This window comes from Sparus aurata, chromosome 12 (assembly GCF_900880675.1).
Source record: "Sparus aurata chromosome 12, fSpaAur1.1, whole genome shotgun sequence".
NCBI lineage: Eukaryota > Metazoa > Chordata > Actinopteri > Spariformes > Sparidae > Sparus > Sparus aurata.
The window spans coordinates 4,754,447-4,779,540 of record NC_044198.1 but is presented as its reverse complement, the minus strand read 5'-3'; the positions used below and the strand labels follow the sequence as shown (position 1 = coordinate 4,779,540).

The 25,094-nt window shown below is 41.3% G+C and overlaps 1 protein-coding gene across 2 annotated transcripts in view; it reads right to left on the bottom strand.

Moving 5' to 3' along the window:
• onecut2 (one cut homeobox 2) overlaps positions 1-24,789 on the bottom strand; it is a 33,498-nt gene extending 8,709 nt beyond the window's left edge. Inside the window, exons 1-2 of one of the 2 annotated variants that reach the window (XM_030434949.1) lie at positions 23,247-24,789; positions 2,688-2,783 (exon numbers count right to left, since the gene is read on the bottom strand). In XM_030434949.1, the coding sequence (XP_030290809.1) occupies positions 2,688-2,783; positions 23,247-24,459 (1,309 nt within the window). In that variant the 5' untranslated portion in view covers positions 24,460-24,789. The remainder of the gene's footprint in view (positions 1-2,687; positions 2,784-23,246) is intronic. The other variant, XM_030434950.1, reaches the window with a different exon arrangement.
• Between the last annotated feature and the right edge of the window lie 305 nt (positions 24,790-25,094).

The following is a 25,094-nucleotide window of genomic DNA, read 5'->3' as shown; positions in this document are numbered from 1 at the left end:
GGCGGAATGGGATATTGAATATTTTCCTCTTTTAGCATTTTCAAAGGCACGCACCTCTGTCTAGGTCTGTGATGGCCAGACACAGACAGTAGGAAAAGAGAGAGGCTGAGATGAAGAGCTGGAGACTGAGAGATGAAGAGACGACAGAGAGCAGAGAGTTTGGGGATCAATAAGGCTGAATGTAAGGACTCTACAGACTCAGACGGACAGGCTTCATTTTGGAAGAGAGAAAAAAAAAAATGTATAGCACAAAGAGCGGTCATCAGCTCGAGAGCCCTCTCTTTATCTGCCGTCTCTTGTGTTTCTCTCCGGGTCTCAGACTCTCTTTGTGCCTAATTTAGTATTTTACTGCCGATTTGCTTTTTCTTTTGTCTGTTCCCTTCATCACTCCCTTCCCCTCTTCTTCTTCCATTTTTCTTTTGCTTCTCGTCTTTTGTCCCCCTTGATCTCTCCTGTCATCCGTCTTTTTGCGTCGTACTCATTTTCGCTTTCATCCCCTCTTTTGTCTCCATTGTCTCTTTTACCCTCTTCTCCGCCGTCTTCCTTTTTCTCTCTTTCTTCTCCCGCTTCGCTTTTCTTCCTTCCTGTCTCCTTGCCTCTGTCTCCTTCCTCTCCTTCATCTTCCTACCCCTCCTACCTTTCTGTCTCTCTCTTCCCTCCCTTTTTCTCCTCTCCCCATGTTTCTCCTCTTGCTTCTTTCGCTGTATCTTTTTTTATTGCACCATTACCACTTAAGCCCTGGTATCCATTACACAGAGGGCATATAAGTGCAGGGTAAGTACTAAAGTCGCCCTTCAACATACACTTCACTACTTGTGTGTGGCGCCACATTTGGATGCTTCGACACTCCGTCATGAGCCGGCAGGGCTGAGCGATGTTTTGATGAAATCATTAATTAGATGTGCATCGTTACATTGTTTCACGTGTGTGATGTTGTCGCAATGCTGCAGGTGAATTTCCCCCCAACAGATAATCAGAACTGTTAGCTGTCCTTTGAATGTGACCACTGCTCCAGGCTTTAAACACTGCTGCGGTCTACAGGTGTTGAGAAGTAGTCACAAGGTTTTCAGGGCGTGATCGGTCAGCTAGTCGGCTAGTGTACACTAAACTGAACTGAAAAATACACCAAACACCTTACATTAATGCAGTGTGTAATTTGATGAATTTGAGTCAGTAATTTGAAAAGGTGAAAACCAATCCTGAAAATCCCCAAATCAACAAATTAAGTAGAATTTAAACTGACAACTTTTTTGCTTTAACTTATTATTACGAGGTAAATGACAGATTGTGGTGGCTGTTGCGCAATTAAAACAATGTTTTATTTTGTGTTATTTATTTTTCCCAGGTCACTATCCCCAGGTAACAACGTGAATAACTGTGGAACATCTACACTGCAAAAGAAAAAGAACCCCGCTGATGGAGGAGGCAAAGAAGGCAAAGCAAGATAGAAAGCGAGGTAGAACAAGACTGAACGGACGTGCTCAATGCAGAGCGCTCCAGTGTTGTGTCAAAGTCTGTTCCCCTGGTTGATATGTATTTCCTTTGCTCATTCGGACATGAGAGGTTCAATCCGAGCATTCTTTCTTTTCTACTTCATCAGTAAGTTACAAAATGTGCTTACTTATCAACATAAGCTAAGTGTTTCACTCTGCCTTTCTCATATCACTGAGATTGGGGTCTCCAGGTCAAATTTAGGTTCTTACAGTTGTTTTTTTCTTCGTACAGTAGCCAGAATGCTAGTGGTAGCCATCAAACCAAAGCTATCTTTACAACAGCGTCAGTATAACATTAACACCAGACGGAAACACTGGGGGGGGGGAGATTGAAAAGTTTCCTAGTTCTACCTTTCAAGGCAGATGATGTGAATACATGATCTCACAAATCCATCTTGCCAGACTTAAAGCTCTGTGCTTGTTGCTCTGACCACACTGCTGGAACACTCAGCCTCCTAAGGGAACTACTTTTAAAGCTTTTAAAAAAGTTTTTCAGCAGTAAGAGGCAACTTGAGGCCCTTTCTGGTATAGATTTGGGGATTTTCATGTTATTCAGGCAGCTTTACATATTTTTCCATATTGCACATTTACATGAACATTGCACAGTTATATGCACACAGATCTATCTAGAGTATATAGAATTTCTATTCTGTTGTATTTTGTCTATATTTTTTATTTTATTCAAATGTTTTCTCTTCGTCGACTCCGACCTTTTGCAGGTATTTTTTGTATTGTTTGCAGACTGATTATTTCCCATTTGCTGCTGTTCCAAATTGAATTTTTTTCTCCAGGGATCAATAAAGGTACATATTATCTCATATTATATTATCTTATATCATCATGTATGGTTTATAACATTCATAATATGTGTATAAATGGAGTTCCACAATAACAAAAAAAAAAGGATCAATGTAGTAAATGATGCTATGGAGTATGATGGTGAAATGCAGTTGATGCATTCTATAAGAAATGATATTGTTACTTTCTCAACGTGATGCCTTTCTTTTGAAACAGGATGATCAAGCAGTGGAGTATCAGTCTCGACAGATGACAATGGTTGGGGTGACATCACTCTCATTACATATCTATTTTCAGAATGACATTATCTTTTCAGCCATTTTTTTTAAACATTTTGTGCAGGAAAAATTATGTTGTCATGAGAATGGGGACCAAAAGGACCATGAAAAGACCAACCCATGTTGTAGCACGATAATTCACTCTGGAGAAGACTTCCATGTTCCAGAGATGCCACAACTGTCAAGTCAGCAGCTCTTTGTTTGCTTTCTTGGCCTGTTTGGAGAAATAAGCGTATCAGTATGTCAAAAAGCCACACGATGCCACAACATAAATAAAAACTATGAATGAAAACTTGATTTCACCTTGACTTAAGGTCTGGTATGAGTAGTTTTTAACATCCCATTTTCATTTTAATGACACGTTCATTGATCCTGATTGCTTGACGATGGTGAGAGATTGACTGATGATTCTAAGCTTTACATTCAGCATTTTTCTAAACATATGGTCAGAGGACAACTGACCATATAATATTACCACCTTATCGCCACATACAGTATGAACAAGTAATTAAGCTGCAACTAAGCAACATACACATGGAAAAAAAGATATTTAGCAACAATTTAAGTCAAAATGAATCAACGTGTTTCAGCAAACATATAATGGCCCACCACACTGACACACTTTGTATCACCAGATTAAACTGGGTTGGACTGGGTTAAGCTCCTGTTACAATGGGTGATGTGTGTGAGTCATAAGTTATCATAATGGAGGAAAAATGGCAAAAACATAGTTGTAAAATCTTCACATTCTCTCTAGTAGTTTGTATAGTGCAGTATGTTACAGTCTGCAGACTTCATGCGATGCCAAAGGTCAGCATGGCAGCTGGGCAAACACATTTGATGCATCATATCTCAGCACTTAAACTCACACACAGAGATATATAGAGTCAAGCAGCATTGTAGCAAATCAGCACTGCACTATGAGCTTGTGTGTGTGTGTGTGTGTGTGTGTGTGTGTGTGGTTGTGCTTAATGCACATCAATGCTCTCCTCCTTCCGTTCTGAGAAGATAACCGGAAATGGAACAACAGATTAAAGACTCTGTTTCTCTCTCTAACACACACACACACACACACACACACACACACACTCACACACACACACACACACACACAAACACACACAGAAGAATCTCACAGTGAAGATATTTATTCTTTGAAAATAACAGAGCTCCACTGTACACCTGTCAGATGAGCAATAAGGCAGCACTAATGAATATCTTTGTATTGATTCCTTGTTTCTGCCCCAACAATTAATTCTTTAGTCTCCAAAAGGTAAAAAAAATAGTCTAAAATTCCTGACATCTCCATTTCCAGAGCCAAAAGTTATATCTTTAGTTTACCCATGTTTTCCAAATCTTTTATGTTTTTTCTCAAAAACAGAACTTTTGGCAGTCTAAAATGCTGTACAGGCATTCGTTGGCCCCAGAGGAGGAATTCTACTGACTATCCTTTGACCTCTGCTGCCTGAAGGTGACAGTTTTGGTTTTTAGTGTTGACCAACTCTTGGATGGACTGCAGTGAAATCTATCCATGTTCATCCTTCATTTTTCATGCAGCGCCACCATGAGGTCAAAATTCAGTTTTTTTTCCAATGCTTGAAACCAACACATGCACATACCAAAATGACTGAATAAGTCGATTGCCAGTGACTAACGTGAATGTTCCAACGTAACAGTGACAGGTGTGACTGACCGTTGTCATACGATCGCACTTTGGTTAGGGTTTGGGCAAGAAAATTACTTGGTTGTATTGGGGAAAACATTGTGGTTTGAGTTAAAATGATTCTGGTAGTTATGTAGCTTTAGTCATGAATGTGCCTAGATCAGGTACACAACTTCAGTTGTGTTATGAATGTGATGTAATATAACTACTTTAGTAAATTGAAATAACCCACCACTGACTTTTGCTTTTACACTGGACATGTACAGCTGTCTCCTGAGTGAAGGCCCTAAGTTTGTTTGACCCAACCACCTGTCTCCTCCCTCTGCATACTTGTCACTCTTTACGCCACTTCACTCGACCTCTTGCTTTGCATTACTACTGCCACCAGAGGTTGGCACGTTTGGAAGTTAGCATTTATCCTAAAGGCACTATAAGTACAGTCTCATAGAGCTGCTTCAATTCATGAACAATAGTCTTCCTGAAGTCACTTCAATGATTAACTGAATTATCATTGAGAGTGACTGTAATGACTGCACATCTAAAGTAAGTGTCTGTACATTCACTCAAACATATTCAAATACCTTAATCATCTCAGTGTGTGCACAACAAACTCCTGACTCATGAACCGCTGATTCGTGTAGAGCATGGACCCCTTGTATATACTTTAATTGATACGGCTTCTCAAATCACTTTTTGGCTTCATAAACCAACAATGAATTACTCCTACAAACAAATAATGTCCAAAGCCTGATAAATCTTCTCCCTCTGTACCATAGAGCTCCAACACTGCCCCAAAACATAATAGTGTCATACTGTTGCACCGGGTGACATGATCCATCATTACCATGAACACACACACACACTGTTGTTTATACTTCCTCAATCCCACATGCACTGTCCTGCTGCCACAAACACTCGCTATTATTGTGCAAAATGAGTATTAATCCAACGCTGAAACTAGTCCCCTAAAAAAGCACAATTCCTTCCTGTTTGAGGAAGTTTTAGGGAATGATTGTTTTTTTTTTTTTTTTTTTTTTATGAAATGAAAGGTTTTCCCATTGTATTCCCTTTTGTACACCCTGCACCACATCACGTATACAGACACACGGACAGATCTGTTTCTATGACTGACCGCATGAGGAACAAAGAGGGAGAGAGAAAGTGAGTGCTCAGTGTGTACCCACTGACTCAGTGTGTGTGTGTCTGTGTATGTGTGTGTGTGTGTGTGTGTGTGTGTGTGTGTGTGTGCGCGCGCGCGCACAGAGAGATGGTTTATCAGTGTATTATCTGTATGTCCACACAGTCTGTGGTGACATCACCGGACAAAGGTCTCACTGCCCACTTACACACACACACACACACACACACACACACACGCACGCACGCACACCCACCCACCCACCGACCCACACACACACACACACACACACTGTAATGTATCTTCGGTTGTTTACCAGGAGAAAGGGGCTGACCAATCACAGCTCCTTGCGACTTAGTGATGTCATTGAGCTGATGAGGAAATGGCCTCAGAGGAATTTGATGTCATCTACCTCTTTCCCTCCCTCGCTCTCTTTCTCCCATTTTTCCTTTCTCTCTCTTCTTCTCCCATTTTCCAGTCCATCTCATCAGCTCTGTTTCTTTTCAGTTAAAGCAGTCATAGTCAGGTTTCAGTTGTCAAGTTCTTGCTCTTATTTGTGTTGATGATAAATACAAATGTCATCAGACCCCGTCTGTTTGACTCATTCTTTGATCGGTCACTCTGATTTATAGATGTTGAATTAATGTAGGAAATGGACTGAGAGAACGTATGAAGCAGTGGTGTCTGACCTCTCTGGCTTGTGACCTCTAAAATTCAATTTAGTTTCGTGAGCAGTCCAACCATACGAGGGATTTCTTTTCATGTTAAGGGTTTTTCGAGGCCTGAAGAGATAAAGGTATCAGAAACTCCAAAAGGAAACAGCCCCCCAAAAATGGAGGATTCATTTCATTTAACAGATATTTTCTTTTCCTTTTATCCTCAAATCTATCCCCGTACCATAAAAATGAACTCCACATAAGCAACGATTAGACGCATTGCCCTATTGCATTGTGAGACTTTAGGCAACAAGTAGTGTACAAGCCACTGTGTGAATATTTGTGGGCACTAAATAGTGCCAACCAGCCACCATTAGGCCAACAACAGGCGATTGTTTGAGCAGCAGGTTCACCATGTTCCAGCTTTTAGTCTAATAAATCAACAAATTAGATCACAAACTGTTAAGAAAGACAATATTACTATTGTTCATTCAAGTCCTTCTCTTTCACCAAACTAGAGGTAACTTAATTACCCTGCTAACTCAATGTAAAACAAAAAATCAATCAACAAAAAATAAAACCCAGACAAAACTGTCTGGCCTCTTACTTCTAAGCTAGCTCCCTGGACGACAGTCATGACAGCTGCAGCTATCACTCATTTTTACACAACAGGCCATTACATGACCTGAATAAACTGAAAAAGAAAATAACAGTAGTTGACCAAGCCAATCAACAATTGCTGATACATTTATCCAATCGCTTGACTCTACTTTACACCTAGAATTAACACTTAAAGCTTCTATAATCAAAACTTACTGACCATGGATCACATGACTGTGGAAGGTGGTCTCTTATTGTTACAGACCTACAGATATGTTATCACTGTGCAGTCCCCCTCAGCTCTTATCATCACAGCAGACAGCTGTTCTCAGCAAACAACCTCTAAGAAAACACTGCAAACTACCTGCTGATAGGCACAGTTAGCAAGTAGCTAATATAGCAGAGCATTTATCAGCATAACAGCCACATATTTCCCCCTTGAGTTGGTTGAGACCAAAAGCAGAGCCAAGTGAGAGTGAATGTTGGACTTTCATCAGGTGAACACCAACAACTTATTTAGATTATAAAGCACGTACACAGAATATCACCTGTGGTGGTATGTCAGTGTCCTACTCACAGCTTGTCTCCACTACCCTCAAGTTAAAGGTATAATACAATGTAACAAACAACGGGTCGTCTCGGAACCAGCCACTGACTCCATGCCGACATTATACTTCCTATTTACATCACTCAAAGCATTATGGGGAACAATAATGCCAAAACTCCAACATGTTTATCCTAAACAGAGATGAGTATGTGTTTCAGACTTTCTGTAGGCTCATGTTACTATTCCCCATGATGACTCATAACTGAGTGGAATATTGTCCATTGTTCTTACATCCCTGGAACACTGGTGTGCCCCTCTTTTGATCCATATACATATATATATATATTTAAATATACATTTTGCCTGCGTGTTGAAAACCTGTGCGCACAGAAAAAAGAGTTGCTTTGACTAAGAATTTCCTTGAACCTGTGGAGCACGTGGTATCTCTCTTTAACCTCACTTACTTTGAAAATAACAATTTTAGAGCCAAGAATCTTTTGAGGAGTGAGCGAGCAACCGACAACTTAATCTAGTTTCCTGTATGATATTCCCGGGTGTTACAAACGCCATTAAGACAGGTAGCGACTGCGCCGTGAGCTTGTCAAAAGTGACAGAAGGGTTAAACGTCTGTGGGGATAAAGTTGAAAAAACTCCAGAGAAAACATTTACTAACCTTTAACCTGCTAAATGTTGACTGTGGGGATAAGTCAGAATGAAGCTCTGTTTGGACATCACACACACATGCATGCACACTGACAGACTAATGGATGATGAGTTAACCGGCCTCTCAGTACCTTTTCTTATCAGTTCTGTTTTTTGGCAGCCCGAAGCCGTCAGCGCTCAGTCTCACCGCACACAGCTCCAGCGGAGAACAAACAGAGGCAGAAAGATTATCTACTCTGATCAATAGATTGTATTGTTATCGGGGATTGATCAAAAGGGGGTTGGGCCGCTATAAACGGACATCCTGGCAAACCGCTCACCGCTGTGTTTGTCTCCAAACGATCAGCGGCAAGCGATACGACTTGATCAGGTTTCCTACTCTGAGAGATGAAAAGCGGCGAGAGGAGACGCACACACAAAGTAAATTGTTGGCGTCTTTCATGATTTTTGCCACTTAGTGTGTTTTTCGTTTCCTTACCCCTTTCCTACAAGGTTTTGTGGTTTAGCTTCTTCCTTGTCGCCAATATATACCTTATAGTAGTATATATTTTGGTTTTTTTTACTTCATTATTTCAAATTTCATTTTTGCTGTATTACTATCGTATTTTCTGTCTTTATCTTCCAATGTGATTCTGCCTGCTCTGCCCTGCTGAACCTGTCCACATTAAAGGCCGTAATATCTACAATTGGATCCCATCCATCCAATATGAAACATAATCCAATAACAAACAGATTCAGCTTAATGAATCCAGTTATGTGGCACAATCAAATAGAGGAGGATTTCCTTCAAATCTATCCGTCTGATACACATCAAACTGGCTGCTTTTAATGCTTTTACCACCAAATCTGCAGGAGGGGAGCAAGAGAGGAAAATTAAGGACGGTTTGACTGTGAAAATATACCGTGTTTTCTTGGTTATTTTTTGGTTTGGTTTGGACTTAATCAGCCCTAACAGGACACATGATAAGACAAAAGAAAATGTGTAGGTCGATAAAAAAAATAAAATAAAAACTAAAAACGCTGCAAATAAACAAGTAGCTGTAGGACACCAGGTTGGCAAAGAAGACTAGCACACTTTTATAATCTCAACCAGGTGTATAACTTCACTAATGTGGCAACAAATACGCAGCATTCAGAAGGAAACAATAAATAAAAAGCCGGCAAAATGAGAGGCATGCTCTATTCAACAACACAGGCACAGCATAATGAAACAGAGACACCACAGAAAAGTACAGATGACACAAACAAATAGTACTATCCTCTGGAATTATGTTTTACTTTGGACAATTACACCTCATCAGGTAAATCCAGTGCCACTGCAGGAAGCAGTGTCTCATTCATGTAGTGACACAAAAAGTAGTGGTGTGGAGGCGAATGTGTGTGTAGCACGTCTGACTTTCATCAGCCTCCTCATGCACAGTGTCCGCTACGGTGGACGGGTATTTGGAAGCCATTTTTAACCATTTAAACAATGCCTTGTCCACGAAAAAAAAAAAAGTAATTACAAGATATGGGATCAGAAATTCAAAATTTGCTGAGGGAAGACAGCATGTACGTAGAACCTCTGGAAAAACTGTTAAATCCTCTTATTCTCCAAAAAAACGGTACAAACAATTCTTTCAACTAAATAAGGTGTTTGAAATATTCTATCATAACATGTGTCCATTCCAGTGGACTCAATGCAACAAACGGTATTGCCTGCCTAATTTAAATTACGCCTTAATTTGTACGTTTTATTCATAATTATGATGAATACTGAGTGTTGAAAAGGTTTTTTTTTTTTTTTACCTAAAATGATTTATCAGTCATTCTCACTTTTTAATGCTGTACATCTACGTAACTCATCAAAATAACTTTTCAAATGTTGAAAAGAAGAAGTTGTTGACATGATCTCTCACCTCTTCAAGAGTACAAACCGACTGATATGTTTTGTGGGTTATTTTTATGTTTTCTTATAAAAAAAATTAAATTTGTGATTTAATAATTCATACATGAAAGGAATCCAGATGTTTGTCAAGAAAACTGCAGTTAATGTTTGACTATTTAAAAAGCCTGTAATCACTCTCTGACCGTAGTTGTCATGTGCGCAAATTGTAGAGAGATCGCATTCTCATGATGGAAATACTTTGCATTCTTTACAGACTAAACTATTACTTTTCAATTACAGCGCGATTAATTTGCATACAGTATTGCACATTAAAGTGTTCATGTTGTTATTATTACAATCGTGAGCCATTCAGATGAAGCTCCTCTCTCTGTGTTGTATAATGTCAGCTCTCTCTCCCCCCTCTCTCTGTCTCCCCTCCCTCCCCCCCCCATCTCTTCCAGGAACTGGTCTGGATCAGGTTCCTGCAGATCAATGGAGATCTGGGTCCGCACCGTTTACGTTATCGTTGCCAGTATTAATGCTCTTTTAATCTGCTCGGGATTACAGCCATCGATCCACATCATCCATCTGCACGCACTGCAGAGCCCGAAACTGCTGCTTCACACATGCACACACATTTGAGAAAAAAATACACACGGACTCGCAGACAGGGAGAGAAACCAGAATACGAGGAAAAAAACAACGTGAGCAGAGACAGGAGCAGGAAGGACAACAAACAGAATGTGTGTCCACTTCCTTGTTTGTGTTCGGTCTCGGTATCTGACCATCAGAGTATTGATTGGTTATAGATACACATCAGCACATTTACATACAAAGAACTGTCAGCTAGAGCAGCAGCGGAGAAATCACAGACTGGATAAAAATGAGACAAATTCAAATGGTCTTTTGTATGCAATTTGCAAAAAAACCCATAATAATAATAATTGAAAGACTTGGTTTATTTACTTATTAATCAATTTATTTTCATCTTTTATATTACTGTAAATTATTCAAATTACAGGATTTACATGTCAGTACAAACTGCCAACGTGATAATACAAATAATAATTGTTAAAAATAAAAGCATTTCACCTGTATGTGTGTGTGGTCTTGAGTTGTGTGTGTGAATGGGTTTGGTTTTGTGTGTATGTGAGAGGTAATTCTGAATAATGCCCCTAACGGCTCCTCATACACATGTCAATAGAATCAATTGTATATACTGTATGTATTAGTTTGTCATCCTCAGAGGTGAATACAGGATTTTCAGTTTCCGTTCAGACACAAGGTCAAACCAGACCTTGTGTTTATTTCCTTTGTGTTTTTTTTTTTTTTTTAATACTGTTTGTCTTACGCCGTAAACCCTGCCTGCTGCCTGACAGGTCTGTCCCCCCTGTCGTCGTTCATTACGCCTCCGGACAGAGTTATTTCAGCAGCGCTGCGACACCAATACTAATGAACCTGAGTCAGGAGGGAACAACAACAGAGCATAGATAGAAAGAGCAAAAGAAAGACAATTCAAAAGGAAATAGATTTTTTTTTTTTTTTTAAACTTAACAAATGAACAGCGACAGAGAAGGATTAATGGAATTGGGGAGTGGTGTTCCGTCAGCTCAGTCTGTTTAAATACGTTACATGCGCCTCACATAAACATGAATTGATCAATCCCGCGTGATATTTGAGTCACTGCTTACAAATGATCAGCCTCTGTACCACACGTCCCCTTTAAACCCAGAACGACCCAAACAAGGCATCAGAACCGGACTGTCTTGTTCACCTCCGTTCTAGGTCAGCGCTGACCTAAATTGTTACCAGTCTCTCTCCACTATTGATTGAACCTGAGACTCTGACACTGTGGGCAAATACTTACTGGATCGCTGAGCAAGTCTGAACACACCGGTTTGTTTTATTGTTTACAGGATAAGCCCGCTGTTGTGCATCATCATTATAAACTAAGAAAAATTTACATTTCACAAAATCCTACAAATGGGCAATTTCATAAATCCACATGTGCCTCTGTGTGAATTCATGATTGAAACAATTTGGTTTCAGATATTGAAAGGGGCTTCCTTTCAATCAACCAAAAGCGACCATTATTCTGCCAATCAACATGCAGTTAACTGATGACAAGTTTTCAAGAAACTGAAACAAGTCCAGTTGCCTCCAATACAGCACTTAGAATGACCCTGACCTGGATGACTGAGAACCTTCATCAACATGACTGATTATAATGTGTCTTACTTCTGTGATTCATTCTTGTTTTTTGTACAGCCAGCCATGTTAGCTCCTGGGTTAGCACCTCCGGTCAGTTTACAGCTGGCCTTTTTTCCCGACAGATTCAACCTGTCCTCATCAGAAAAGAGACCAATTCAGTCAACTGTGAAAGCAGATTATTATGACCTGTATTAACGTTTCTTGTTAGGCAGCAACCTCTGGTGACTGTTGTAATTTTAATGCCAGCAAAGGTGAAAGTAAGTTAAAGTAGCAAGAAAGCCCACATGGAGAGGGGGTTAGGGTTAGATCCAGGACTTTCATCCAGTAGACTGCAGTGTTGTCAAGTACAATGGTGCGTTTTTTTATATTTTATTCACTAACATATTAAGTGATGTCGCGTACATAATGTAACTGAAGTTATTTTAGGTATGTTCGTAACTAAAATTACGTACATAATCTAGTTATTCTAATCCACACCACAACGTTTTCCTTAACCTAATCACCAACAAGGGTACAGTAAAGGTCTGTAAAGGTCCAGTATGCCTGTTGCTGGAATGCTGCATCTGTCATGTTGTTATGTGAATGGCGATATACAGTATTCAAACTAGACCCTCAGACCAGTACGCAAACTTTCTGTTACAAAGTCACCAAGCGCAAAGTTTGTTAGATCTAATTACATCACTTTGATATCTCCCAGGTTACTTCATGTAATTGGACTATAGCTCCTTCAGGGCACAGAAAACATTGCTTAACTGTTACTAACAGCCTACTAACCATGACAAATAAACTCAAGTGGATGTGTAAAATCAGGACTTTCTTCTCAGGTGGATTGCTACAAAATTCCACCATGATCTTTACTCTCCACATTACAAAACAGCAGCCTGAGCATTTGGGTGTTGATGACTGGGGGGGCGGAGGGAGAGAGACTGATGGAGAAAAATTACTTCTGGCATGTTTATTCTCTTCAAGGACTGGGCAGGCACACGAAACAACAGGACTGATGGGAAATTCAGTCCTTAATTTGAGAAAGATGAGGCTTTTTAACAATATCACTGTACTGAGATAATATCACTAATGCACTGCTTTCAAAATGCATTTGGCAAATTGTGTGGAAAAACTGATTTGGTCTTTTAAGACGATTCAGAGTTGCGTTCCTCTCGTCCCTGCTGCTTTGCACCTGTGTGTGTGTGTGTGTGTGTCGCGTTGTGTAGCTCTGACTGATTGTGCCGTGTGTATTCTCTGAGCGCTCCGCCTCGATGAGCTCAGAGTCCTTGTGTCACGTTTGATTTGACCACCGTAATAAAGCGGCGACAGGACCATTTTCTCCTCTGAACCCCAACCGCTCAGCTGGCCCCAGCAACACCTCTACCGCTCCAACACCGCCAGGGTGCCGTAATTGGTGTAGACAGTCTTAACAAAAAATCACTACGCTATTCCTCTGATTTTCTTATTGGGCGCTACAGTGAAGGTTGTAGATAGTCTGAACACACAGGGCTGGTGTTTGGAGTTTACGGATTTGATAAAGAGCTTGGTGCTTTGCTGAATGAATATGACGCAGTCAGAGTCTATACATGGACGACAAAAACATGCAGATGTGGAACTCTGATGTTTCCCCTTGAGCCACTAAAGGCATTATGCAACTTTTGTTTTACATTTCCTGTAATGCAAAAACACTTTGTCATGTCTCAATTTCCAGCCTCCAAAACTGCTATTGACAGGACAGGTCAGAGGTAGATTGATAGACAGTTTATATCAAATCTTCTCACACTGACCCACAAACAAACATCAAAAGTCTCCTCTCAGCAGCCTGAAATCCATTATTACGGATCAATAGCGGCCTGTGAATATGCAGGAGGTCAGAACAGAAACCCTGAAAACGGACACAAACTGTATTCCCACAGTCTGGAACTGTAAGAGGAAACACACACACACACAAACACACACACACACACACACACACACACACACACCCCAGAGTAACTGCTGGTAATCTGTGTCATAAAGCAGGGTCCGGCTCATAAATAATGCACTGCTCGCGGGAGGATGCGTAAAATGGAAAATATTTAGGCTCAGTCATTCAGATTTTCAGCACATTGCGACTCAAGGTGGACTCCTCTCATTCTATATCATTAAAAGTGTATAATAGGTAGGTTATTCCAACTAAATGATCCAGCAACACTCCTAAACACATGAACGTGCACTGCCAGACTACTGACTGCTCTGTAGCTTTGCTGGCCAGCAGGGAGATATGTTAGCGGCTAGTTTGGTTCATTCATCAAGCTCTCTGAGCTTTTTAGTCTAATAAATACATGAACAAACAACTCTGTTCCAATCATATAAACATGAGCAAAATAGCCTCAGGAACTCCAAAAAGGCTGCCTGGTGCTTCAGTTAGCAGTAGTAGTACTAGTGTGCTTTGTGTTAAATAGGTTAGCTTGGCTCAGGGGCTGTGTGCTCTGCGCTAACATTAGCCACTCAGTTTGAAGTGTGTTGCTACCATAGCGCTTCCTTTATTGGGTTGAGTGATTTGTGGCGCTCAATTTGCAACTGATTTGTCATTCTGTCACTGTCACTGCTGCTCACTGGTTCTTTGGCCCGCCGGCTGTGTGCTTTGTGCTACTGAGTTAGCTAGCAGGGTTCTAATAGGCTCGTCTGCTGTATACTGTGAACGCGACACATCTTTGTCATCGCTAAACGTTTTCCAATTTTCTCATGTCTCACTCACATGTAAGAAAACAACCAACATTATCATGTGAACTTAAACAAGAACATTTAGGTCTATTGTTGGTACTCACTGCTGTCAAGCTAGCATGTTAGTACTGGAAAAATGGCTGCACTCTCTCTGTCATTCTTATGACACCAGCTTGCTAATAGCTTTGGCAGTACATCCGCCTAGTTTTGTGGAAGACTCCAGTCATGCACAGTGAACACATGGGTAGGCAGGTATGTAGGCAGACAGACAGGTAGCCTGTCTAATGTTTTCATGGTCCAACTGAGTGGACTGGAGGGGCTTATTAGACGCCTGCAACAGTCACAGTTATTGAATTTGTTTTTCTTTTGTAAGAGCGTTTGACTTATTATTTACTGAACATCTGGAGGAAGTGCTGATTTCATTGGTAAATTTCACAGTGTCCAAAAAATGGCAAGGTAAAAAGCTATTTGAATGAACGTGTCAGTGAGTAGCGGTGTGGTGACTGTGATATGACTCGGTTCACTGATTGAATTAGTGCTGTGGAAATGTTCCTTACACTGACTTAATCATGTAAACCATTACAGTACAGGTTAATTCACCTCCGCCCTTCCACTATGTGTTTTACCCAGCGTTTACTTTGTTTGTGCTGACGGAGGCTGCTATCTGTACTCCGCCTTTTATACGAGCTATTCAATTCTAACACTGATTTTAGCATCGTTGTCTTTTCATCCATAATTCACTTGGAGTCAAAAGCAGGCAGCATCCTCCGACAGAACAATGGACTCCTCCTCCTCCTCCTCCTTTCTCTCTCTCTCTCTCTCTCTCTCTCTCTCTCGCTCTCTCACTCCCTCCATTTTGCCTGGTTAACCTGGCTGCGAGGTGAAGAAGAAGTGAAGTGAGCAGACCGAGGCGGGTCACGCCGAGATTCCCATCAATAATTCATCAGGCCGCTGCTGCCTCTGCTCCTGTGTTCAATTCCCCCGACGATCACATAATACCTCCCCCCAAAAGAGACGGGCAGCTCCAAGGGAGGAGGGAGATGGCGAGAGAAAGGAAAAAGATTAAAAATGAGGTAGAGGAAGAGGAGAGGGGAAAAAAAGCTCCAGAGAGACATTCAGAGATAGAGAGATTTCCAAGCATTTGTTTTGCTTTCAATACGCTGTGTCACACCAATTGTAGTCTTTTTCTTAAAAAAAATCGGAATTTTGACACTATAAACCCTGTAAAAACCCTTTTATAGTGATACTCTGCTAAGACTACAGGGCTAAAAGTATGTGGACAACAAGTCAGGTCTCTCTGTACCTGCGAAAGAGCCAATTTGGGCTCAAAATGTTGTTTGTTCTGCCTTTATTACAAAAGGGAGCTTTTCACGCTGCTGCTGTTAGTCCTTGGCAGACAGAAATCCCTCACACATTAAACCCATATGTGATACTTGGACGTGCCATTCTGAAACCATGAACATTTATCTGCAGCTATAACAGCCTCCACTCCACTGTTAAGACTTCCCTTAAGAGTTTGGTGTTGGCTGCAGGGGTTGTTTTGTTTTGACCAAACCAATCATAGTGACCGATGAATTTGCCCCGTCATCGACGTTGTAAGTCGACACAGAAGCTGTGATGGCGGTTTCTAGGAGTTCTTTACTTTACCATGTAAAAGATGCTGACAGACCGATAGATGTTGATGGTAGGAAGTTGACAGCCTGATTCTTAATCATGGCTAAACAACTGATTGGTTCATTGTTTCTCCAACTGAATGTGAAAAGCACATCTTGAATCATCATCAAGCACTTCATGAATCACCGAAAAAATTGGAAATGCAGACGATGATTGAGAGCTCTGGAACCAGGGTTAAAGTGGCCTAACCCAAACCATGAAACATCAAAAATACAAAGACAGGTGTGTCCACTCATATTTAGCCATGTAGTGTATTTATGGTCGTGTCAATAAAGACATTTTCAGTCCTGAATTGGAAGGGGAAAATAAATATTTAAAAGATCCCTTTGTGTAACTACGGGTTTCAAAAGATACAGCAATTCAGCACGCATACACCCAAACAAAACAAAGAGGAAGAAACTATGTGACGATCAGATGTGTATACCAGATGGAACATGGAGGACAGATCCACCAGTCCTGGGAAAAACATTGCTTTCTCCCCTCAATATATCACTGCAAACACAGCTACTGTGCATAAGTTCAATAATAACTGGAAAAGCATCTTTAAAGCAACATTATGCAACTATTTTACTTTAAAATAACAGCATCACATCACCCCATAGATTCTATAAAATTAAATAACTGTGAGTTTATCAGGTGAACACGGTCTCTATTTTCTCTATAATTAGGACCAAGTTGCATTTTTCTTTCCAGGAATCTTGAAAATAATCTGAAATAATTTGGATTTATTACGCACAAGAGCATTATGGAAATAATCTTAAAATGAAGCATTGTATAATCTTCATGGATAGATTACTGTATTTGTACCTGTCTTAATACTTTCCAGCAATCCAGCTCCTCTGGCATTTTGTGCAAAAGGCCTTTATTATGACGCACCCAAGCGTAATTTTTGTTTTTGAAAAGTGTTAGAAATATAAATAAATCTTTACCATTCACTAACCCTGACCAAGAACACTGCAAAAATAAATGAGAGAGTGAGGCAAAGGGGGAAGGAGTAGCCCTGCTACTACTGATTATTTTGGGTTTTTTTCAAATGCCCAGCTCAGTGTGACACCTTCAAATTTATTTAGTAAATATTCAGTTTAATAATAAATAATACAAAGACACACTGCACATTCTTTAGATTAAAAGGCAGGAGCTAGGTCATCTCTGCTTTACAAATGCCTTTAACAAGTGTCGCTTTTCTAAAAGGAACCAACCAGAAGTGGTTGCTCTTTCATGTCTTTGCTTCTGCTGCACGCTGCTCCTCTCGGCTCCTCTCAGGGTCAGAGGGATATTTGCTCCATCTATTGTCTCAGTGTTGCAGCGCTGACCTTTGACCCCAGCTCTATTGGCTGCTTGTTCTGTTGTTGATCTAGGAATTGAAGCTATCTCTGTCCCCACAGTCATTTTAAAGTCACAGTGGAGAGAAGAGAAAGCAATCGAATGAGCATGTGTATCCATGTTTCCTCGTTAACCCGGTCTTTGTGAAACCACAGGACGCCAAAACTGGAAGGACGAAAACCATTCATATGCTGGATCTGTTATTGCGTAAAAGTATCTTAAAAAGTGGAAGCATAATGACTCTGACAAAAAAAAAAAAAAACTGTGGGATCTACATGATTCAGAGACAGGTCGAGTACATGTTTGGTCTATATTAGCCCAAAGACAGGAAGCAGGGAGCTGTGTTGAGCAAGTTACTTTCAAAATGCAATATATTTAAAGTAATATATTTCACATTCCAATATTACTGTCCGTGTCGAGTAATCTATTACTTGTCACACTATCTTTGAGTTAATTTCAACAGAATGACCAATTAACCTATGTAGAACAATTAGATAGCCTAGATGTTTTTAAATAAAGGGAAGGCCTTGGACACAGGGGGGAGCAGGCAGACAAAGGATCAATGTCTGATGTAGATAGGAATAAATATTTTTAACTGTGGCCTATAATGACGTGACAAGACAAACATCTCTTTTTTTATGGCTTCTTATTTTAGTCCACAGAACAAGGAATGCATGGACGCGTGATTCAGGAATGTAAATTGAAGCGTGCACAGAGGATCAGGCTTCATCACCAACGAACTACAGCCCAGTTCAGTCACACAGAGACTGAACAAAGAATTTATTGGCTCAATCATATCAAACACACACAGTCTATATCAATATGGCCACGTTGGTGTGGATGGATTCTTAAAAGGACAACAAAGCGCTTCATCTCAGTCGGTAACGCGGACTGTAACACATTACATGACCTTACTGTATTAATATATTATTAGGAACACATTAAATGTCTCTGTTACCGCTACAAGACATATATTACAGTAATGTATTTCGTAGGCCCCGCCCCTCACACCGGCAGGGAGGACAGTAACGGCTCGCTCCAAGCTTCATCAAGAGAGCAAAAACAAACCGTCAGAGAACTTCAGAACTGCGTAATTTACACAGGCCTGTCACCACAACCACGTTTTTAGACGAAATATAGCCCCAGAAATAATTGCAATGAATGAAACTATTATTCCAAGACCATTTTATGTCACTGATAAAATGATAAAGTCATGACATAATAATGCCAAGGTTTCATTTGTAAACGTTGGACATTATCACATATACAGCAGTCAGTAAGGGTCTTTCTTCACTATTAGGGGGAAAGCAGATGAGTGCAGCTCCGTCAGACAGCAGTGTAAATATGAGGCTGTGTCCAGTGTGTCTGCACACAAACGTTTTACAACACACACAGACGCACAAATCACACAAATGCTGCCTTGCTCTCCTGCAGCTCCACGCTCCATCAATAGTCACTCGTTTTCAAATTAACCTATATTATCAAGCACAGACAGTGATAACCTCATCCATGTTAGAACGTGCACACATTTTAAATAGGAGGAGTCTGAACTGGATTAAAACCTAGTGACCAAATATGCAGGAGGCTGAATAAGTAGGCTATACAAATAAGAAACAACACACCCAACTCACGAATATATGGGTTAAGATAATATCAAATAATAACATTTTCCGAGAATCATCCGTGCTGAAAAACTACATCGCCCTTTTGCAGTGATCATTCTTTGACAGTTTATTCTGCAAAGACTGCTCAGCCAAACCACGTTATGTTCACGGCGTGAGTAATACCTATTCTGCCCTAAAACACCACAAACACATTGAGATAATTAAGGTATAATGTAAGTGTACAGAGACTGGAAATAAACAACAACTGTTTAAATATAGAAATATTATATAGTGCAGAAAAAAATTATACAAAAACACGTGCAATAAGTGTGTAATTTTAGAATATTTACTTATTTGGGTGACATTTGAAATGCTCCATAAAGATATTATAGGATATATATTTTGTATTCAATGCTCAGTGGAAAAGCATTGAGCATTGAATACAAAATATGCATGCTTAGTGTATGCATGTAATTGTCCCGTCTCTGTCTAATCTCTGGTCAGTTTCTGGTGCTATTGTACAGCTGAATCTCCCTCTTGGGAGCCAGAAAAACAATTTTTTAACTCGTTACAGCAAAACTTAATAACTCTCCATTTAGGAACATTTTAAGCTGAGTCCTATAAATAAACAGTACCGTTTTTGTCATGTTTTTAAATCAATTATAGTTCTTGTTTCTTTATGTTGTAATTTTATGTTGTGAGCTTTATTAAATATGGAACACAAGTGTGTTTTATCCCAAAGAAGACACACAGATTAAATAAAAGCAAAACATTGAAAGAACATCATGTGAACCGATGTTAAATTTCTTTTCAGATGACTTGATTCCACCAGGATAATTAACCACAGTGCTTTTGAAAGATCTCCTTGAAATATATCAATAACAACTGCTGAAGACAAAATGTTAATGCTGAAGGTTTACTGTTGGATGTATTATAGTGACACCAGTAGAAATATAAACACACGTCAATCACTCTAAGTTGGCCTTAGCGAAAGTGTTGAATTAAAGAAACACTTTTTTATTTTTTTCAAAGTGGAATAATTCTAATAACAATAATATTCAACTTCAAGTAAAGGTCTTTTAATGTAACATAAGGTTGAGCTTCACAACACATCTATATATTCAATAAACACTGTGCAATAAAAACCATGCATGTCTAAAATGCTAACTCTTCATAAAGTTAGAAAAACGGCCTTGTTTTAAATGTCATGACTATGGATTTTTTTCACAGCCTGATAATTAGTTTGTTTAGCTGAAAACTTTGATATAACCGAAAAATATGGATCTTCTTTTCTTTTGTGTTTTTTTGCTGTAAAGAAAGAAATATATTATAAGTTCTACTTTCAAAAATGTGTTCATGACATAACCCCTGTACACTTTGTAACTGACTAATCATCCTACAGTTCGACAGCATCATGTGATCATTTAAACACATAACAATATTTTAATGCCTCACACTGCCACACACTCTCTCATCAATAAGTGAATCTGCATAACCTTTTTCATGTATATGACACATGTATCATATATCCATTCAAACCTGTTTTTCTCTACATAACAGTCACATGTCTGAGTGCTTATCTTTATTTAGCATTGTGGACCATTTGTTATATCTACATCTATCTTGAGAGCAGCTGAAAATTCATTCACAGTCTTGTGTTGATGCATGATACATATAAACAGATTTCTTCATTTTGTTTGCCATGTGTGATTTTGAGTGTTTGAGTGTTAAATACTGGAATAAGTCTTTTTTTTTACAGCGCTTGAGTGAATGAGAGAAAAGTAGTGAAGCGAAGTGAAAATATCAATACTGAAGCAAGCGCTAACTGCTTTAAAAGACACCCGAGGAGATATCCCAACACACATCTCCTCAGCGTATTTCCTTGAGGACTAAAGTCTATTTGTTACAAAATGTACTACTGGCTATTGTGCGCTGCAGTCTGGTGTTTGGAACCTGAGCCTGTACAATGGTAGGATCTGAAGTTTGGGGACTTTATGAGATCGAACAAATAACATTCAGTGCTGTCCAGTCAACTCATTTTTTTAAAGGAAGGTGTGTTCCTCTGTACGTTAAAAAACCTTTAAATAAATAAACAAATAATACTGAAAACTGTTCTTCTTGGCTCCCCAAAACTTTGGGAGATACTTGATTTTTACAGGAAACAGACTGTATCCACTTGTGCTCCAAAAGCTGGAATTTATAAACGAGTGCTTTGCAAAAATCAACAGGCCATGATTCCCTCTCTTTTCATCTTCTCCTTTTTTAGTTTGGTTAGGCTTTTATGTGATATTTTTTAACTGATTATATATGATTTATATTACTATATTTCAATGTATTTAGGTAAAATGTTAGATGAAGGCATAATTAGAGTGACATAACTGACAGGTTTAAGCGTGAAACTGAAGCCAGCTCATGTTATTTTCCTACTGCACAGACAGACAGACAGTAAAAAAAAAATAATACAGTAAAACTTTAGAATAACCGTCATTAATTGTTGTATATTCATAATGAATCAAACTTAAGCCAATAATGATTGTTAGCAAACAATAAATGTTTTTTAAAACTTTATTAAAATACAGTTTATTGTAAGTTGTAAACGGTTAATATATACTGTTTAGTTCATCTATAAACATCATTTGGAGGGTTTTGTGTTTTATAAAGAATGTCATTGTTAACAGAGAAAAACTATTTGGAAAAGTTTTGTTTCAATAACTATAAATGCACCATTTATTATTGATGATTATTAGAAAGGGTTACTACAAACACCTCTCACACAGAAATGTGTTTAAACTGTGACAGTTTTTATTGGGAAAGTAAACGCACTTATTTTCACTCCAGTGTGAATTTTCCAAAAGCTCAAGTTCTTGAAGAAGCTTATTGGATTTTTTTTTTTTTTTTTTTTTTTTTAATGCCATAAAAACACCTCTGTTACATACATGAAATGTGATCAAGCCTTACTGTGAACTCACCACAGACAAACTAAAAGCCCAGCAGCAGCATTAAACTCTGTTTCTGCGCTGCAACACTCCCTCCACTCCTGATCCCTGCTCGCCGTGCCGGGTCCCTGCTGCCCCCACCCCCCCCCTGCAGACAATAGAGGCTCGGGTGTCGGGACAGACACCGGGTCCCTCACTAGAGGGGGCCCCAGACCCGCTGATGCTGCAGACCTTCATGTTTGTGTCACAACCGTCTGATCACCTCAAGCTCCCCCACAACCGAACACAAATCCTCTCCCGACGCTCCCTGTCTGCTCTGAGCGTTTCTCACACCTCTGTCCCGGAATATCATCCCTAATCCCTAATACCAGAAAACATGCAATAATCCTTTAACGGGCTAATGACAGAAACCACGCCATCCGAATGATATAATCCCTGCGATTAATACACAAAGCATGAGGATGGTGAAGGATTAATATTTCACCCCCTGCTGAATTAATGAAGCCTGAACAAATTTAGTGATGATGAATTATAGGCGACGCATTTTGTGCAACAATCGCAAAATGTAAAGAATTCTGCACTTTTCGCTTTGTTGCCTGACATTTTCTCAATGTGCCATTTATTTTAAGCCTTACTTTCCAGCCTTAGATATAATACGTAAATTTAGAGCCGAATAATAACGTAAACGAACAGGAAAAATACAATCTGGGTTTGCTGCACTGTCACACAGAGAGAGAGAGGGAGAGAGGGGACTGTTGGAGGGAAATCCCGTGACCTTGTCATTTCGTATCGATCCCGTTTTGTTATTGATCAATAATGGTAATCATAACACCAGCGATTCTTAATAAATTCCGCGCATCTACATCGCGGCGCCGTGCTGGAGAGGAGACACGAGGAGACACCAAAACAAAGCCAGGAAAAGATTTTTTATTTTTTATTTTTTTTTAAGTCACATCAGCAGGAGCGACAGCAGGGGGGTCATTTTGGATTTGTGTTTTTTGGGGGGAAGATTTAAATTCCTCTTCTTGTTCTGACGCACACAAACAAACGAACAAAGTAACCACAGCAGCAGCGTGGCACCGCACTTTGTCTTTCTGCTCTTACCTGCCAGTCTGAGGGCCGACATCCTCTGGAACTCGGGCTCCTGCAGCCACTTCCACATCCTCCTGAAGGTCTCCCGGCCTGACTTTAGTTTACTCCAGGGTTTGGGGTTCCTCAGGAGGTCCGACAGGGTCCCCTGGGAGCGGCACAGCACCCTCTGGGCGAAGATGGCCTGGGGGATGCTGTACCTCTTCAGCTCCGCCGTGATCCTCTGCGCAACCTCCTTGGTGTTGATTTCCTCCAGCTGCCCCGAGCTGTTCACCCCCTGCGTCCCCGAGGAGGAGGGCGGTCTTTCCCTGGTGGAAGCCAACACGGGCCCGTGGGATGGAGACTGGAGGTGGGGGTTGGAGTGGGGGTGGTGGCCCGCCGAGGACGCGTGGTGGTGCATCCCGTTCAGGTGTGGCATCATCCCGGCCGCCGGGCCACCGAGGCCTCGGTGCTGGTGGTGGTCTCCTCTGGCCAGCATAGAGGCGGTGTGGTGTGCGTCGAAGTTCAGCATCTTGTCGTGGCCTCCGTGCGTCGTGGTGCCGTAATTGTGGAGACCCTGCTGGGTGTTGTGTATGGAGCCCAGGCCGTTGCCCAGCACCGGGGACAGGCTCTGACCCATCCCGGACATGTGGTCCTTGTGATAGGGGCTGTACAGGTTGTTCATGCCCGGCAGCCCCCGGTCGTCCCGCATCAGGGTGAAGCTCCCGCTCACGTTCCCGGAGAGCCGCTGGTGGTGGTGGTGATGGTGATGATGGTGAAACTTGTCCGACACGGTGGAGATGGGGGGCAGCGGCTGCAGCGGGGTTAAGGTGGTGTAGGTCCCGCTCATCCCCATCCCGGGAGAGGACGTGTCGCAGGGCACGCTCATGGCGTGGTGCAGCGGCAGGGACAGCTCCGGTCGGTACTCCCCGCTGCCGTCCAGTATCGTGGCCATGCCGGTTACCATGGCCGAGCGGGATGAAGCGGCGGCGGCGGCCAGGTCCTGGTGTATCCGCAGGGTGGACGCCGCCGCCGCCGCCGCTGCCGCCGCCGCCCCGTGTCCCGATGAGCTCCCGCGGCCGTGGTGCGGGCTGTGGCCGCTCATCAGCTCCGCATCAGGGACCATGGAGCTCACCGCCACCCCGCCATGCAGGCTGCCAATGCCATCCATTGTCATGTCCGTGTTCATGGCGTAAGCGTCCAGGTCCTTGGCCAGGCATCGATAGGCGTTAGTGTAGGCAGTCTTCATTCATCTGTCCTCTCAGTCCATCAGGTCGCAGAATTATCTCTCCCTATCCTCCTTTCTCTCGCTGCTTCACCCCTGATGCGCCGGGATGGGTCAGTAGCCGTATTCCCCCTTTTCCTTCACTTCCTCGGTTGTTTCCCCGTCCTCCGTAGGCCTCTCCAGCTCCGTGTCTTTGTGTATTTTCCCCGGTGTGTGCACATTAAAAAAAAAAGTGTTTTTATCTCGATCGTACGGGCCTGTGCGGTGGCTCCCCCATATCCAGCCCTCTCCTCCTCCTGCGTTACTCTGCTCCTCAGACGGGAGCTGTCCACGGTCCCCTAGCCGACCTCTCAACCCAACCTGCTGCGGGAGGAGGAGGGGGAGAAGCGGGCTCGGACGGAGGGGCGTCACCCGCTTGACTGACGCTGCAGCGGACTAATCGGAGCGGTCGTGGTGGATCTGGAAGGCGCGGCGCACTGATATGCTGACCAATCTGTGTCTTTGATTATGAGTTGCGGTTTGGATGCTCTGAGTAGGATTGGAGCGAAAAATCATTATTGTGTAGTATTCCTGTGAAGTGATGCCACCTTCACTAGAGTGACTTAGTGGTCTGTAGAATAGAAATGTGAGGGCAAGGTGTCACATTGTGCTCTGTTCTG